The sequence below is a fragment of the Capra hircus genome, chromosome 14 (genome assembly GCF_001704415.2).
Source record: "Capra hircus breed San Clemente chromosome 14, ASM170441v1, whole genome shotgun sequence".
NCBI classification, from domain to species: Eukaryota; Metazoa; Chordata; class Mammalia; order Artiodactyla; family Bovidae; genus Capra; species Capra hircus.
Window position 1 is genome coordinate 12,893,827 of NC_030821.1, and position 19,152 is coordinate 12,912,978.

General features: G+C 41.3%; 1 protein-coding gene across 2 annotated transcripts in view; it reads left to right on the top strand.

The window, feature by feature from the left end:
• The window catches only part of NDUFAF6 (NADH:ubiquinone oxidoreductase complex assembly factor 6), a 40,035-nt gene continuing 24,949 nt past the window's right edge, over positions 4,067–19,152 (top strand). For both annotated transcript variants that reach the window (XM_018058244.1, XM_018058245.1), the window contains exons 1-2: positions 4,067–4,286; positions 13,061–13,160. In XM_018058244.1, the coding sequence (XP_017913733.1) occupies positions 4,090–4,286; positions 13,061–13,160 (297 nt within the window). In that variant the 5' untranslated portion in view covers positions 4,067–4,089. The remainder of the gene's footprint in view (positions 4,287–13,060; positions 13,161–19,152) is intronic.

Genomic DNA, 19,152 nt, shown 5'->3' on the forward strand with positions numbered 1-19,152 from the left:
ATTTTTCCAAATTTCCTTTAATGAGATTTTTTTAAAAGAAAAAATACATATAATCAAAAACATGTAACAAAACAAAGTGGCCTGAGGAGACATTAGTTAATCCCTGAGAGCCAAGGAGAAGTTGGAGGAGACAGATGCTGTATTGTCATCTGGGGAGATTTAACCAAGTGTGGTCTGGTGCCGAGCATTTACTATACACTCAAGGTGTCATAGAAAAGCCAATAAGTGGGCTTCCCTGGTGGTACAGTGGATAGGAATCTGTCTGCCAATGCACCCCTGCACCACAGGTTCGATCCCTGGTCCAGGAAGATTCCACATGCTGTGGAGTAGCGCAGCCCATGCACCTGAACTACCGGAGCCCATGCTCCAGAGCTCAGGCTTTGCAACAAGAGAAGCCACTGCAATGAGGATCCCCGCTCGCCGCAACTAGAGAAAGCCCTAGGGCAGCAATGGAGACCCTACCGCAACCATAAATAAATGAAAGATAATTAAAAAAAGCCAGTAAGTCAGCCTGACTCTTATTATAAAAAGTGAAACTCACTTCTTAACAGAGGTCATGTAAAAAATAAGAAGTGATGTAATATTCTGGAACAATGATGCACAGCTGTTTACAATGTAGCAATAACCACAGGACAATCTTTATTGAGCTGAAGCTTGGAAATAAATGCTACTATATTTCATTCACAGCTACACAGATGGATCAGTTATAACCACCAGGGAGAGAGTCATAAACTCAAAGATGACAAAGTAAGCAACTGTCACTGCTAAAGGCCAAGTTAACAAATTGTGCTTCTGTGGTCATTTATTTTTTAATGTTAATTTTGGAGTTAAGCACTGGTCTTCTGCCTTGATATAACCTTAAACGAAGAAAAATGCATGAATATTTCAAATATATTGACTTTAATATCAAGAAATTACACTACGGAAATATTTTCATGTACTCATAATTCTAAAAAAATTAACTTCATTATTAGTAATAGATGTTCAATAAATGTTAGTGACAATGTGTTATCCATAGAATAATTTTAAAACTTCTTAATTTTCCTCTATCCCATTAATTGAAATTGTGCTTTCAGGTTTAAATATCTACAGGCTCAAAAAAAAAAAAAGTCTATAGGCTCATAACATTTATGAGAAATGGTTATATTTTTTGATATAGATTGATCTGCCTGGAGACATGAAAAGAAATGAGTCCATCAGAAAGATGTGAAACTGGGTACTGGAAACAAAACAAAAGAGAAGTTAATGATAACAAATGATAACTGTTAAAAAAATAACTTTTAACAAAATTGTATAGTCTTAATTCTCATACAGATATAAAATCAACACATGTTAAAAATTTCAGGACTTCTCTGGTTGTCCAGAGGTTAAGAATCTGCCTGCCAATGTAGGGGACACTGGTTTGAATCCTGGTTGGGGAAGATTCCCCATGCCTTGGGGCAACTAAGCCTATATGCTGCAACTACTGAAGCCCTGCACACCATAGGGCCCACACTCTGGACAAGATAAGCCACCACAGTCAGACGCCCAGGCATATCAACTAGACAATAGTCCCAACTCCCTGCAACTAAAGAAAGCCTACATGCAGCAACGGTGACCCAGCATAGCCAAAAATTGAAAAAAATAATAATAAAAATTTAAAAACTTCATTAATTTGTGGGGGAACCAGTAAGATCTTACAACCAATTCAAAGAAGTATTCAAACTATTAGACATATATAGGAAGGACGCTTAAGTCAATCTGTTTAATAGATTAGAAATGGGTAAAATCAGACAATAACCACAGAATACTAATCGACTCAATCTCCTACGGATATAATCTGCATAAGTGACAGACAAGAATTATTTGCATTCTCAATATTCTGCCACTTACAGAATTATGAAACAGTTCAAAGACAGCGAAAGCACAAAGAACCCATAAAATCAGGCAACCTGGACAGTGCCTAACTTTCCATTAAGACACCCAGAAACCTTTTTGGTCCTTTTAAAGTCTTTCTTAATGTTTTCCCTACATAGATGACTTGTTTTGAGTGCTATTAATGGGCCAGGCATTGCCCTGGATGCCTTAAAGGTATTAACTTATTTAATTCTCACAAAAACTTTGGCTTCTATTACTATTACCATTTCACAGTGGAGGAATCTGAAGCACAAGGAAAGGTCAATCAAAGTCACAGAGATAATAGGAAGTAGAACCAGGATCTGATTCCAGGTTTTGGTGTCATGGACATGAATATATGAAGAAAAAAGAACGGATAGGCCCTGACCAGTTAGATTACATTAGTTATACAAGGAAGAGTAGGTAACGATGATTCCAAAGTGTTTCCCTTGGTTGTGAGGAGGTGCACACTGTCCAGACAAAAAGACTTACGAGTTGAGATTGAGAAGTCCAGCTGGGCAGGAGACCAGAATCGCAGGTGGAGATAAGTGATTTTTTTTTTTTTTTCTATTGAGCAGGTTCAAACTTAGTGCTGACTTCCCTGGTGGGTCAGACAGTAAAGCGTCTGTCTACAATGTGGGAGACCCAGGTTCGATCCCTGGGTTGGGAAGATCCCCTGGAGAAGGAAATGGCAGTTCACTGCAGGACTATTGCCTGGAAAATCCCATGGACAGAGGAGCCTGGTAGGCCACAGTCCATGGGGTTGCAAAGAGTCGGACACGACTGAGCGACTTCACCTCACTTCAAACTTAGTGCTAAAGGACAGAAGCCCAAAGAGAAAAGAGAACATTATGAGGGAGGGACTGAGATCCTGTATAGGCTGAAGAGAGGTTTTACTCAGGGAGTAAAACCAAAGCAGAGTGAATTGGCTGGAGTTCTTGGGTCCACAAAACCAGAACTCTCCCTTGGGTTTAAGGAGAAACATTAAGCTGGAGTCACAAACGCTTGGGTTGAGGCTGAAAGGTAAACAGAGGCTATTTATTGTCTTGGAAGAGCTGTATCCAACACTCAGCAAAGTTTGTCAGTCAGTGAAGGATCATAATCAGAAGCACATTTTAGAAAGAACTAGTGTGGCTCCCTGGAAGAAAAGCTATGACCAACCTAGACAGCATGTTAAAAAGCAGAGACATTACTTTGCTGACAAACGTCTGTCTAATCAAAGCTGTGGTTTTTCCAGTGGTCATGTATGGATGCGAGAGTTGAACTCTAAAGAAAGCTAAGCGCTCAAGAACTGATGCTTTGGAACCGTGGTGTTGAAGAAGACTCCTGAGAGTCCCTTGGACTGAAAAGAGATCCAACCAGTCAATCCTAAAGGAAATCAGTCCTGAATATTCATTGGAAGGACTGATGCTGAAACTGAAGCTCCAATACTTTAGCCATCTGATGCGAAGAGAGGACTCATTGAAAAAGACCCTGATGCTGGGGAAGAATTAGGGCAGGAGGAGAAGAGGATGACAGAGGATGAGATGGTTGGATGGCATCACAGTCTCAAAGGACACGAGTCTGAACAAGCCCCGGGGAGATGGTGATGGACAGGGAGGCCTGGCGTGCTGCAGTCTATGGGGTCGCAAAGAGTCGGACACTAACTGAGCGACTGAACTGAACTGAAGAGTGTGGCGGCTGCAGGAAACGTCCAGTCAAACCTGGACGCAGGAGGTGTTATTTGGATCCAGATGTAAGCAGCTTGGACCAGCTGTAAGCAGTTTGTATCCAGCTGTAAGCAGCCTGGATCCAGATGTAAGCAGCTTGGACCAGCTTGCCGGTCTCGGGTCCTGGCAACTAGACTCAACCGTAACATTTGACCGGCCTGCGGAGGCTAACATGCCAGGTGAATAATTGTTTAAAAGTTATAAATCAAGCTAGTAAACTGTCAAATTATTCTCCATTCTCCTATCTCGATAAACACATCTTCAGGAGGGCCTGGAAGGGAAGGGGAGAGCCTGGGCGGATTCCCTGGGACTCAGGCGGGGCTTTCTGTGAGGAGCGCGGCAGAGGACCACAGCGGCGGACCACAGCGACACCTGGCTTCTCCGCGCAGCGTCCAGGGGTCGCCTTCCCGCCGCCGCGCCGTGCGCGGCTTGACCTGCCGGGGGTGTGGCCGAGCGTAGCCGTGCGCCGAGAACGCGGGGTCGAAGGGCACGCGGCGTCGGTGTCATGGCGGCCTCCACTTTGGGCCCCGCATGGGGACCGCTGCGGCTCGGCGTCCCCGGCTTTTGTCGCCGCCGACCACCCCGGGGCCTGTGGGCGCGCGCACGGCGGCTTTCGGAGCCCGTGGCGTCCGGGAGGAGCGTGGCCGCGGGAAGTGGACTTGGCGCTTCGGGAACTGACCGCTATTGCTTGGAGCTGCTGCGGTGAGAGAGCCCGGCCTGCCCCGAGGTCGGGGAGCAAGGCCGGAAGGGACCCTTGTGGGCGCGGCGGGCCTCGGGGCCGACCTGCCTCTTGGCATTCCAACGCGTGTGCCTTGGGGTCAGCCCCGGGTGTGGGGTGGGAGTGAAGCCACAGGAGCTTTCACATCGCTCCCAAAATTGTGGCAAAATTCCTTCGTCTGTCATGTTGCTTGAGTCTTAACGTTAAGGTTTTTACATGACTGAAGGTGAAGGTGAACTCGCTGAGTCGTGTCCGACTCTTTGCGACCCCATGGACTGTAGCCTACCAGGCTCCTCCGTCCATGGGATTCTCCAGGCAAGAATACTGGAGTAGGTTGCCATTTCCTTCTCCAGGAGATCTTCCTGACCCAGGAATTGAACCCGGGTCTTCCGCATTGTAGGCAGACGCTTTATCGTCTGAAGTCCATTTTATATGAGTAGTTGCTTATAAATATGAAAGATGACTAGTAATTAATTTTAAGTAAGCAGTGGCTAACTTTCAGCAAAGGAGAAAAGGAAAGATATAAGCATCTGAATGCAGAGCTCCAAAGAATAGCAAGAAGAGATAAGACAGCCTTCTTCAGCGATCAATGCAAAGAAATAGAGGAAAACAACAGAATGGGAAAGACTAGAGATCTCTTCAAGAAAATTAGAGATACCAAGGGAACATTTCATGCAAAGATGGGCTCGATAAAGGACAGAAACGGTATGGACCTAACAGAAGTAGAAGATATTAAGAAGAGGTGGCAAGAACACATGGAAGAACTGTACAAAAAAGATCTTCAAGACCCATATAATCATGATGATGTGATCACTAATCTAGAGCCAGACATCTTGGAATGTGAAGTCAAGTGGGCCTTAGAAAGCATCACTAGGAGCAAAGCTAGTGGAGGTGATGGAATTCCAGTTGAGCTGTTTCAAATCCTGAAAGATGATGCTGTGAAAGTGCTGCACTCAATATGCCAGCAAATTTGGAAAACTCAGCAGTGGCCACAGGACTGGAGGAGGTCGGTTTTCATTCCGAGTCCAAAGAAAGGCAATGCCAAAGAATGCTCAAACTACTGCACAGTTGCACTCATCTCACATGCTAGTAAAGTAATACTCAAAATTCTCCAAGCCAGGCTTCAGCAATACGTGAACCGTGAACTCCCTGATGTTCAAGCTGGTTTTAGAAAAGGCAGAGGAACCAGAGATCAAATTGCCAACATCCGCTGGATGATGGAAAAAGCAAGAGAGTTCCAGAAAAACATCAATTTCTGCTTTATTGACTATGCCAAAGCCTTTTACTGTGTGGATCACAATAAACTGTGGAAAATACTGAGAGAGATGGGAATACCGGACCACCTAACCTGCCTCTTGAGAAATCCGTATGCAGGCCAGGAAGCAACAGTTAGAACTGGACATGGAACAACAGACTGGTTCCAAATAGGAAAAGGAGTACGTCAAGGCTGTATATTGTCACCCTGCTTATTTACCTTATATGCAGAGTACATCATGAGAAACGCTGGGTTGGAAGAAACACAAGCTGGAATCAAGATTGCCGGGAGAAATATCAATAATCTCAGATATGCAGATGACACCACCCTTCTGGCAGAAAGTGAAGAGGAACTCAAAAGCCTCTTGATGAAAGTAAAAGAGGAGAGCGAAAAAGTTGGCTGAAAGCTCAACATTCAGAAAACGAAGATCATGGGATCCAGTCCCATCACTTCATGGGAAATAGATGGGGAAACAGTAGAAACAGTGTCAGACTTTATTTTTTTGGGCTCCAAAATCGCTGCAGGTGGTGACTGCAGCCATGAAATTAAAAGACACTTACTCCTTGGAAGAAAAGTTATGACCAACCTAGATAGCATACTCAAAAGCAGAGACATTACTTTGCCAACTAATGTCCGTCTAGTCAAGGCTATGGTTTTTCCTGTGGTCATGTATGGATGTGGGAGTTGGACTGTGAAGAAAGCTGAATGGCGAAGAATTGATGCTTTTGAACTGTGGTGTTGGAGAAGACTCTTGAGAGTCCCTTGGACTGCAAGGAGATCCAACCAGTCCATTCTGAAGGAGATCAATCCTGGGATTTCTTTGGAAGGAATGATGCTAAAGCTGAAGCTCCAGTACTTTGGCCACCTCATATGAAGAGTTGACTCATTGGAAATGATGCTGGGAGGGATTGGGGGCAGGAGGAGAAGGGGACAACCGAGGATGAGAAGGCTGGATGGCATCACCGACTTGATGGACGTGAGTCTGAGTGAATTCCGGGAGTTGGTGACAGACAGGGAGGCCTGGTGTGCTGCGATTCATGGGGTCGCAAAGAGTCGGACACGACTGTGCGACTGAACTGAACTGAACTTTGAGTTCTTTCTGTGTGTCAGTCAGGCATTATGCAAAGTATTAGTTTACAAGTAATTTATGTAATCTTTGTCACAAAGTATGACGGACAGTTGTGCACTCCAAGTTTTATGAATTAAAGCACTTAGAACAATGTCTGGTACAAAGCAGGGGCACAGTGAGTACAGTATAAACTGTATTATCTTATCTAGCAGATATGGAAACAAAGATTTAGAGAGAATTCAGGGGATTTACCCGAGGTCAGTGGAATCTAAGCTTCATAAAGTCAGAGGCTTAATGACGATTTTGTTCAGGTAACACGTGCAAGGCCTAGCACAGAGGAGTGAATTGGATGTATCAGGTTGATACATCTCGGAAGGGGCCTGTCTTGGATTCCAGGTCTGACTTCAGGGATGAATGGTTTAAAGTACCCCCCCCCCCCCCGACTCTGTGCCTTTGATTATAAGAGCGGCAGAAAGTCTCAAAATATCTGGTCTCACGGGCTTCTGAGAAGTGCTAGAGTAGTTAACCACCCTGGATTTGATTGGGCTAGTAAATCCAATTTTTTTGAATTCCATTCTAGCAAAATGTAGTATAATGACAGAATTCCCATGCATTTCAGTGTTTTGTTTTTAATCGCTTTTAAAAATAGTGTACCTATCCCCCCTTGTTTACTTGTTGATTACTTTTGGAGAAACAAGGTAGCATTAGTGGAAATCAGGCCATTAAAAATTGTAAAAGCCAAAAAAGTTATATTCATTTTTATATAGTTTAAAATGACTACTTTTTGATAATAAACGGTTTAGGTTGCCAAAATGTATACCATCTACATTTGCTTGTTCAATGCAGTTTTTCTTTGACACCAGTAGTGTCCTCTGACTAATATCCAGGGTTGAGTCGCTCTTAGAGATTTCTTATATGTTCTTCTGGTAATAGTCTGTGGATATCACATAACAGCTTTTCCCAAATATATATTTACAAATGGGGAGACACTTAATCTGTCCATATTGGTAATTAAGTGGAATGGAGGCTGTTGACTCTAGTGATTTAAAGCATGCAAACCTTATCTGAGTTTATTAATGCTAGTGTGTCACTTGGGAAACTTAACTAAGATTCACCTATTTCCTCGTTTGTAGATTTATACTTCCACTTTATAAGGTGGTTGTAAGGATTAGCTTACATGATGGGTGTAAAAATTTAGGCACATAATGACACTTGAACAGAGGACTAGAAGTTTAAAACAAAATGAAACTTGAACAGAAGTTGAGAACTTTTAGCTTCTAATTGTCCATTAATCTTTGCAAGAATTGGACTTTGAAATTGTGTGTGCAGGATTGTTTTGGACGTGTGTCTTATGCAAAGCTTCCAAATATCAGAAAAGATACCGTATAACTTCAGGTTAGCCCGCGGGGTTCTTCTAGGAATCAAGGTTCTTGAGAAAATCTCAAACCTAATTTATTATATGTAGGCTTCTTGGGGTCTGGTTTTGAGAAACAGTTCCTTAGGCCTTGCGTGTGTGGTAAGTCAGTTCAGTTCTGTCTGACTCTTTTGTGACCCTTTGGATTGTAGCCCGCCAGGCTTCTCTGATGGTGGGATTCTCCAGGCAAGAATACTCGTGTGGGGTGCCATGCCCTCCTCCAGGGGATCTTCCCGACCCAGGGATGGAACCTGCATCTTTTGTCTTCTGCTTTGGCAGGCGTGTTCTTTACCACTAGCGCCACCTGGGAAGACCCTAGACCTGGGAATTAACACTCTAATAAGGAGATGAGGTTGCTACTGGTGATATCTGGAAGTGCTCCAGCCTCACTGAGGAACCACTTCTTCCTTTGTGCTTCAGCCGCACAGGTCACTGGAATTAGCATAGCAGTCTTAGCACTAGATATGCTTATTTCTCATGTCCGTCTCTCCCTGCTGGATTGAAGTCTGTGCTGTCTTCAGTGTCTAGCACAGTGCTTAGCACGTTGTAGGCACTGAATGAATGTTTGAATGAACAAATGAAAAGTTATTGACCCTGTTGCTGTGTAAAGCTATCATAGTACAGGATTCCTCACTATCTGTTACAGTTCTGAGGTAACTGGACCTTGGTTTGCCACTTACAGGATATCCTGTGTATTAGTAATCTATGTTTACAGCAATGATCCTGATTGGTGAAGAAGTGGGTCAATAGTCAGTATATTCTATTTAATGTGAAGAAGTGGGTAATATTGTTTAGAAAAATCTCCAACCAAAATATTAAAAAGAAGTTATTAACAGGGCAAATCCTTAGCTGTGTAGAATATCTTTATTTCCCAAGGATTGTTATAGTTCTGTTATGTCATCCTTTTATTTTTCATTTTCCTGTAAGAAGCTTGAAAATACTTCACATATAGGTTATTTTTTAGGAGATATGAAACAGGTAGGTTATCAAGCTTCATTTTATAAGTTAGGAAATAGACATGACTGATACCATTTCTGTCAATAACTAGTTGAATGATGGAAATTAAGATTGTAGTTTTGATTCCTATTCAGTATTTTCTCACTGTTCCATATTAACTTTCAGGTGTTTTAAACACTTTTGACATTTACAGACTTCTTATAATAAAATTTCAAAATATTTACATCTATATATATTTAAAAGTGTAAGCTGTAAAGCTGCTTTGTCTGAACCCTCCATATTATAGCTGAAACTGCGACTGGTGAGATTTTTTAGTAGCGCTGTCTTGTGATAGCTAGGTTGCTGCTATTCATGAGTGGAAGTTGGGCAGGGATTGTGAAGTTTAAGTTCTCTGTTAGCCACACAGCAAAATATGAACCAGTTGAAAAGTGGGAGTAGTCCGAGTTTCAGAACCTAAACTCCGTGGAATGATGTTGGACCCATTTAATATTGAGTATTGTTTTGATAGGAAATACTGTTAGAGTAAGGTTCCAGTGTATTACAATGAAAGGAGCTTTGTCAGTAGGCAGTCTAGTACTTTATACTTTCATCGTCCTAGAATGAATCTAGTAAGGGCTATTTTTTTTTAACTTTTCAGTTTAAAGTAATTTCAAATTCACATAAAAATTAGAGAGACAGCACACAGAGCTCCAATACACTTTTCACTGCAGTTCCCTCATTGTTGACGTTTTGAACCACTTGAGAATAAGATGTAGATGACCCATTACCTCCCTTATTATTTATTGGTGTGTAGTTCTTAATACACAAGGATTCTCTCCCATATTATCATTGTATAGCCATCAAAATCAAGATATTAAAGTTGATCCAATATTACCACCTAGTCCAGACTCTGTTCAAATTTTCCTATTCTGTTATGACTTTCATGCATCCAGGATTCTGTGCTACATTTAGTTGTCAAAAGTCTTCAGTCTTCTCTAATCTGGAACAGTTTCTCCTCTTCCATGAGCTTAATATATTTTTTTTAGGAGAATCGGCCAGGTTCTCTCAGTTTGGGTTTATACAGTTTTTACAAGAATATTGCAGAAATCACTCTGTGGTTTTCTCAGTATCTTATCAGGAAGCACAGCATGTTGATTTCTCCTATGACTGTGGGGTGAACTTTCTGTTACTTGGTTCAGAGGGTGTCTTTCAAGGTTTCTGCCTTTTAAATTTAATTAATAAGAAAAGTTAGTAAATAGCACTTATTTGGTGAGGAGATACTTTCAGTTCAGTTTAGTCGCTCAGTCGTGTCCGACTCATTGCGACCTCATGAATTGCAGCACGCCAGGCCTTCCTGTCCATCACCAACTCCCGGAGTTCACACAAAATCATGTCTATCGAGTCGGTGATGCCATCCAGCCATCTCATCCTCTGTCATCCCCTTCTCCTCCTGCCCCCAATCCCTCCCAGCATCAGAGTCTTTTCCAATGAGTTAACTCTTCACATGAGGTGGCCAAAGTAATGGAGTTTCAGCTTCAGCATCATTCCTTCCAAAGAAATCCCAGGGCTGATCTTCAGAATGCACTGGTTGGATCTCCTTGCAGTCCAAGGGACTCTCAGGAGTCTTCTCCAACACCACAGTTCAAAAGCATCAATTCTTCTGCGCACAGCTTTCTTCACAGTCCAACTCTCATATCCATACATAACCACTGGAAAAACCATAGCCTTGACTAGACGGACCTTTGTTGGCAAAGTAATGTCTCTGCTTTTGAATATGCTATCTAGGTTGGTCATAACTTTTCTTCCAAGGAGTAAGCATCTTTTAATTTCATGGCTGCAATCACCATCTGCAGTGATTTTGGGGCCCCCCAAAATAAAGTCTGACACTGTTTCCACTGTTTCCCCATCTATTTCCCATGAAGTGATGGGACCAGGTGCCATGATCTTCGTTTTCTGAATGTTGAGCTTTAAGCCAACTTTTTTGCTCTCCTCTTTCACTTTCATCAAGAGGCTCTTTAGTTCTTCTTCACTTTCTGTCATTAGGGTGGTGTCATCTGCATATCTGAGGTTATTGATATTTCTCCCGGCAATCTTGATTCCAGCCTGTACTTCTTCCAGCCCAGCGTTTCTCATGATGTACTCTGCATGTAAGTTAAATAAGCAGGGTGACAATATACAGCCTTGACGTACTCCTTTTCCTATTTGGAACCAGTCTGTTGTTCCATGTCCAGTTCTAACTGTTGCTTCCTGGCCTGCATATAGGTTTCTCAAGAGGCAGATCAGGTGGTCTGGTATTTCCATCTCTCTCAGAATTTTCCACAGTTGATTGTGATACACCCAGTCAAAGACTTTGGCATAGTCAATAAAGCAGAAATTGATGTTTTTCTGGAACTCTCTTGCTTTTTCCATGATCCAGCGGATGTTGGCAATTTGATCTCTGGTTCCTCTGCCCTTTCTAAAATCAGCTTGAACATCTGGAAGTTCATGGTTCACGTATTGCTGAAGCCTGGCTTGGAGAATTTTGAGTATTACTTTACTAGCATGTGAGATGAGTGCAATTGTGTGGTAGTTTGAGCATTCTTTTGCATTGCCTTTCTTTGGAATTGGAATGAAAACTGACCTTTTCCAGTCCTGTGGCCACTGCTGAGTTTTCCAAATTTGCTGGCATATTGAGTGCAGCACTTTCACAGCATCATCTTTCAGGATTTGAAATAGCTCAACTGGAATTCCATCACCTCTACTAGCTTTGTTCCTAGTGATGCTTTCTAAGGCCCACTTGACTTCACATTCCAAGATGTCTGGCTCTAGGTCAGTGATCACACCATCATGGTTATCTGGGTCTTGAAGATCTTTTTTGTACAGTTCTTTCGTGTATTCTTGCCACCGCTTCTTAATATCTTCTGCTTCTGTTAGGTCCATACCATTTCTGTCCTTTATTGAGCCCATCTTTGCATGAAATGTTCCCTTGGTATCTCTAATTTTCTTGAAGAGATCTCTAGTCTTTCCATTCTGTTGTTTTCCTCTATTTCTTTGCATTGATCTCTGAAGAAGGCTGTCTTATCTCTTCTTGCTATTCTTTGGAACTCTGCCTTCAGATGCTTATATCTTTCCTCTTCTCCTTTGCTTTTTGCTTCTCTTCTTTTCTCAGCTTTTTGTAAGGCCTCCCCAGACAGCCATTTTGCTTTTTTGCATTTCTTTTCTTAACTACCTTGGTAGTTAAGAGCTCTCAAATGGTGATGTTAAAAAATTCAACCATGTCTTTTAGATTTATCAGTTTACATGTACTGGTTGTCAAGATTTTCCATTTCTTTGTGTTTGTTTACTTATTCGTGTATGCTGGTCAGGGCTCATGGGGTCCTGTTGCAGTCTTTACTCTCAGGGTTTTTTTGTTGCTCAAACGGTGCCCCACTTGGCCAGTGCGAACTTCATCGAGCCAGTGTCTCTGGCTTCTGACAGGGCCCTCCATTCTTTGAATGTCTGTTTACTTTCCACTCAAGAAGATGCTCCAGGCTTATCTTGTGTTTTCTGTGCTCCAGTCCCGGAGTCAGTCATTGCTTCAAGGAGCCTACGTTCCTTGCAGTGGAGAGATCAACGTCTAGGTGTCCGTTATGGGGTGGAGGGGCGAATGTCATTGTTTCTAGGCTTTCTCAACAGATGCTATAGGGAACCGCGAGTGAGTGTGTGTGCAGAGACATGGGCATACTCTCCGCGACTGCGCCTGTGTTCTCTGTCTTATGTCTTACCCATATATAAATGTATGAGTATTCATACCAGGACTTATTGGAACTGTTTTCTAGATTTCTGTATCTGTAACTCATTTGAATTCTTATTACTAAAACCAAAGTGATTCTGAAATAGTTAAAATTATGTATATTATATGTCAAAATAAATTAATAGAGATTGATTATTTTAACTGCTCTGGAATTGGAGGCAGATACATTTTTTTTGTAATTGTAGAGAAACATATAAGAAACTTAAGGCCCATTTTGAATTGAAGCCATGTTTCCAGTTCCTTTTGGTCAGTATTTTTTGTGTGCAACTTGGAAAGTGAAAACTAATTACCTTCTTTTGCTTTTTGTCACAGGAAACGAGATTATGAAGGCTATTTATGTTCCCTGTTACTCCCTGCCGAATCCAGAAGCTCTGCTTTTGCACTGAGAGCCTTCAATGTGGAACTGGCTCAGGCTGGTATTAAAATACCCTATAAATTATTTGCAAAAAATTGTGATATAATGTGTTTAATGCTGAATAATAACAAACTGTAGTTGTAACTTATATGTTGGACATGCTTAAGGTCTCTGCTGCAGACTTCTTTCTCCTGCTTAACAATTCAATTCCAAAAATAAAGGTAGCTAATGAACTTAATGTTTCTGGAAAGACCATTCTGGAATTTCTTTTTCTAAGGATATTTTAAACTTTGCAAGTAACGTTGGACTTTTGTCTATTAATTGAATAGGTTAATGGGAGTATTACTGCTTATTCTCTACAATATTTGCATAATTTGCATGTATATAGCAGTTCTTCAGAGCACTTTTTGAAATGAGTTTTTAACTTTAAAGGGAAATGGAAATTGAAGTAATTATAGCAAACCCAAATCTTATACTGACTCTTGTCTGAAGAGTAACAAAGGAAGGAGAGAGTCTTCCTTTTATTAGAATGGAAAGAATATGTGCTGAGGTATAAGATAAATTGAAATGGAGAGGCGTGTCATTGAGGGAGTTGAGATAGAATGGCCTTAATTTTCTCTGTAAATTAAATGAAGAGATCAGATACTGAGAGTGAGGGAGCATGGGAGGGTTGGGGGTCTTGAAGAGTGTGGCAAGTTCTGACGCAGCCTCTCTGGTGAATATGATAGGAGGTGAGCTAGGAACGAATGAAAGGATGTGATTGTAGCACTGAGGCATGACGAAGCTTAGACTTGATGAATCTGCAGAGTAATTTGGTCCGGCTGTTGGTCCTTGGTGTATTTCTAGAAGTCATGGTTCTATGTTTTTTCACTTTATCCTTTTCCAGGTATAAACTACACTTTAGCATCTTAAGTCAGTCACAGTTTAAAAATAATCTCCATGGTGATCTTCCATTATAACTTCAAAATAATAAAATATTCCATTTTTAATAGATAAATCCTCCATGTTTTCCCTAATTCTCTGTCATCTTATAAGATGTCTTGCTGCTTTTTTTTCAATTGAATGAATCAATTATGCAGGCATTTTCGCTCCTGCACTCCAGGCAGTGTGCCCCTGGTTGCCCCTTGGTCCTATGGCCCCTTCACAAGACTTCTGTCTCCCAGCAGCTGTCTGTCTTACTGTTTGTTTTTGCACACACAAATTCATTCATTCAACAGGTATTGCCCAAAATATGCTAGGCACTGTTTTAGGTACTGGGTTATATAGCACTGAGTAAAACATGCAAAGTCCTTGCACTCAAGGAGCAAATAAATTCTGTATAGAAAAGGAGGTTAGGGAAGGTTTGGTGTAGCAGGGGTTTCTGTAAGCAAAAAGGTAGCATTTGAGCAAAGATTTGAAGGAGGCAAAGGAGTGTGAAATGTGTGGCTGAATAGTATTCCAGATAAAAGTAGCAGCAAATACAAAGGTCCTGAGGTATGTGTGCCTGACACATTCAAAGAAAAGAAGGCCAGTGTGACACAGCAGAGAGGGAGGGATGGTGTGGGAGGTCAGGTCAGAGGCATCTGGGCCAGAAAGCTAAGGTCTTGGAGACCACTGCAGCCACTTTGGCTTTACTCTGAGTGAGACGGAAAACCGCTGGAGGATTCTGAGCAAAGAAAGAGACCGTCTCTTGGTCATGTTTTAAAAGGATTACCCTTTAAAATTTTATTTTAGTAAAATATAGTTGGTTTATAATATTATGTTAGTTTCAAGTGTTCAACATAGTGATTTGATATTTTTATAGGTCATACTCCATTTAACATTATTATGAAGTATTGGTTATATTCCCTGTGTTGTATAGTATATCCTTGTATCTTATTTTATATATCGTAGTTTGTAGCTCTTACTCTCCTATCCCTGTCTTGGCCCTCCCCTCATCCCTCTCTCCACTAGTAGCCACTGCTTTATTCTCTATATATGTGGGTCTGTTTCTCTTCTTTCCTCGTTGTTATGTTTATTCATTTGTGTAAACTTTTAGATTCTACATGTAAGTGGTAACATACAGTATTTGCCTTTCTCTAATTTATTTCACTATCATCATATCCTGTGGCCCTTTCTTGTTGCATATGGCAAACTTTTATTCTTTTTTTTGTGGCTTAGTAATATTTCATTGTGTGTGTGTGTGTGTGTGTATATGTATGTGTGTGTATATGTGTGTGTATGTAAACCATATCTTCTCTGTCCATTTATCTGTTGATGGTCACTTAGGTTGCTTCCATATCTTGACTATTGTAAATCATGCTGCTATGAACACTGGGGTGCATATATCTTTTCAAATTAGTGGTTTTGATTTATTTGGATATATTATATTGGTGCAAAAGTAATTGCAATTTTGCATTGTTGAACTTTGTTCTTTGATACTGGAATACATTCTTAAGTGTGGTTATGTTATACATCATTTTAATGCTCATTTATCACTTTATTTATTTATTTATTTTTGCTAATTATTACTTGCTATTTATTTTATATTGATTTCAGACTAGGGAAATGATGTTAGACAGAAAGCAAATTTGAGCAATTTTCTTATTCAAGTTCAAAATGGGTTGTAAAGCAGCAGAGACAATTTGCAATATCAACAATGCATTTGCCCCGAACTGATAATATACAGTGTAGTGGTGGTTCAAAAAGTTTTGCAGAGGAGACAGGAACCTTGAAGATGAGGAGCACAGTGGCCAGCCGGCAGAAGTTGACAACCACCAACTGAGAGGATCGTTGAAGCTGGTCTTTTTATAGCTATATGAGAAATGGCTGAAGAGCTCAACATCAACCGTTCTGTGGTTGTTGGCATTTGAAGCAAATTGGAAAGGTGAAAAAGTTAAATAAGTGTGTACCACATGAGCTGACTTCAGATCCAGAAATTGTGTTTTTTTGAAGTGTCCTCTTAATCTGTAGAAACCATTTCTCAGTTGGATTGTGACATGCAGTGAAAAGTGGATTTTATGTGACAGCAGGCAATGACCAGCTCAGGGGTTGCACCAGCAGTGTGCTGGGGCTGTCTCTTCTCCACATTCATGCCAGCATTTCTTAATTTGTGGTCTTTTTGATTATAACCATTCCACAGATGTGGGGTGATGTCTCCCTGGTGCTTAGTGATGTTTCAGCCCCTTTTCATGGACCTCTTGGCCATCTGTATATCTTCTTTGGTAAAGTGTCTATTTAGGTCTTTTCTTTGTTCTTTTGATATCAAGTTGTGTGAACTGCTTTTGAATTTTGGATATTAACCCCTCAAAGGATTATCATTTGCAAATAGTTTCTCACATTCAGTAGGTAGTGCAAATGTAATTATTGATAGGTGTGGACTTACTGGACTTACTGACTTTATTACTTGTTTTCCAGTTGTTTTTGTAATTTTTCTCTGTTCATTTCATCTTCATTTTGTTTCTTCCATTGTGATTGTATAATTTTCTTTTGTACTATGTTTGGGTTGCTTTCTTACTGGTTTTTGTGTATCGTAGGTTTTTATTTTGTGGTTACCATGGGGTTTGTATATGCTTTATACGGTAATTATATCTACTTGACTTAAACTAGTCTTTTAAGTTCAAACACATTCTAGACAATTTTGACTTCCACCCCTCATATTTTTATGTTTTTGTTATTAAACTTTTCATCTGCATGGCTGTCTCTTTACCATTTATTGTAGTTATGGTTGCTTTTACAATTAAAAAAAAAAATCTTCCTACTAGCTTATTGAAAGTGGTTGATCCACCTTCTTTACTGTAAGATTTGTCTTTACTAGTGGGATTTTTTTTTTTTTCCTCTATGAATTCTTGCTTCTTATAATCTTTTGTTTTCCGCTTGAAAAAGACCTTTTGATACTTCTTGTAAGGTTGCTTTACTACTGGTAAACTCAATTTTTGCTTGTCTAAGAAGTTCTTTATCTCCTTCAGTTTTGAAAGATAACATTTCTGGGTAGAGTATCCTAGGTTGTAGGTTTTTTCCTTTCAGCCGTTTAAATATATCATGCCACTCCCTTCTAGCTTTCATAGCTTCTGCAGAAAATATCAGCTGATAGATAGCCTTACAGGGATTCCCCTGTGTTTGACTCTCTGTTTTTCTCTTGTTGCCTTTAAATTCTCTTTAACTTTTGCCGTTTTAATTATGATGCATTTTGGTGTGGGTCTCATTGAGTTCATCTTGTTTGGGGCTCTTTGAGCTTCCTATAGAAATCTGTCTCCTTCAACTTCAAAAAGTTTTCAGCCATAATTTTATCAAATACATTTCCTACTCTTTTCTCACCCTCTTCTCCTGGGATCCTTATAAAGTGGGTGCTAGTACACTTGATGTTGTCTTAGAGGTCCCTTAAACTATCCTCTTTTTTTAACATTTGTTTCTCTTTTTGCTATTCTGATGGGTGATTTCATCCCTCCCCCCGCCCCCGCCCGTCACTTTTGTGTTCTCTATCAGCTAGTCTGCTGTGCGTTCCTTCTTGTGCACTTTTCATTTCTTTAATTGTGTTCTTCAGCTCTGACTGGTTCTTTTGAATATTTTCTGGTTCCTTGTTTAAATTCTTAGTGTGTTCATGGATTCTATTTGCAAATTTAGTTAGCATTCTTTTTACTGTTACTGTGAAACTGTATGGGGTAAATTATTTATCTCTGTATCACCAGGGGTTTGTCTTAGCTTTTTCCTTATTCTTTCGCTTGAAACATATTCCTTTGTCTTTTCATTTTGTATAACTTTGTATGAAATTAGGTGAACTGGTTACTTGTTCCAGTCTTGAAGGGGCATCCTTTTGTGGGGCTGTCCTTATACAGTCTGTTTGTGCCCAATTATTTTGATGGGAGAGCTGGATCTGAAGTGAGCGTAGGTCATGTCTTCTCTTGGGGTATGCTGGCAGCTACCACTGTGGTGGGAAGTAGAGCTAAAGATGAAGGGCTATAGCTAAGCCAGGTGTAAGCTGGGGCTTTTCCTGGGCTCCTCCAGTGGCGGTCATCCCCTTGTCTGGGTGTGATCAGAGCTCAGGGTCCTAGAGACAAGCTCTAAGGGTTGGTCTGAGCTCTCAGTGTGTGCACTCCTCTGGCAGGGCACCTCAGCCCTAGTGGAGAGCCAGAGGGGCGGCAGCAGGCAGCTGGGTGGGCTGGGGTGCGTGCTGGAACAGTCCCAGGAGCCACGCAGAACCCCGGGCAGTTTTCAGCCTGCAGTGTGGCAAGCGTGCTGGCTCAGGTCCAGGCTGGCTTCCTTTTCTCTCAGGGTGTGCACACTCCCTCGCAGTGATAGCCTTTGCCTGAGTGGAGGGCGGTGCTGGACAAGAGGGGCTGGAGCAGGCAGCTGGTCAGAGCTGCAGGCACTTTTCCGTCTACAGCCTTGATGCAAGTCCTGGGAGTAAGTAAGCTTGTGCAGAGTCTCTGTTTCTCACAGCCCGCCAGTAGGTCGCGCTGGTTTTCACACCAGCGAAGGGTGATTATCTTCCCAGGGTGGATCCCTGAGCCTGTGTGTGATATTCCGCTCCTCTTCTGTGTCCCCTGCTAAGGGCCCGGGTCCCAGCCTCACATGTGTCCCTCCCTTCCTGCCCAGCTCCATGTGCATTTTTCTTTTTAGCCTTGGTTGCAGAAGAGCCTCTCTTTGCCAGTTTCCAGGTTGTTTTCAGCGATGTAGATGTATTTTTGATGTGTTCACTGGGGGAGAAGTGAGCTCAGTGTCCTCCTGAAATGATTAGTCTTTTTAAAACGTGTTTTTAACTTATTTTTTCTTCTCCATTATGTTTTTTATAGGGTATTGAATATAGTTCCCTGTGCTGTATGATAGGACCCTGTTGTCTGTCCATCTGATACGCTTGCAGCTGCTAGTCCCAGATTCCCAGTCCATCCTTCCCCCTTGGCACCAACAGGTCTGTTCTCTCTGTGCGCCTGTTTCAGTTTTGTAGATAAGTTTATTTGTGTCGTATTTTAAATTCCACAAATAAGTGGTATCACATGGTATTTTCTTTGTTTTTCTGACTTACTTCACTTAATCTGATAATCTCTGGGTTCATCCATGCTGCTGCATATGACGTTATTTCGTTCTTTCTTAT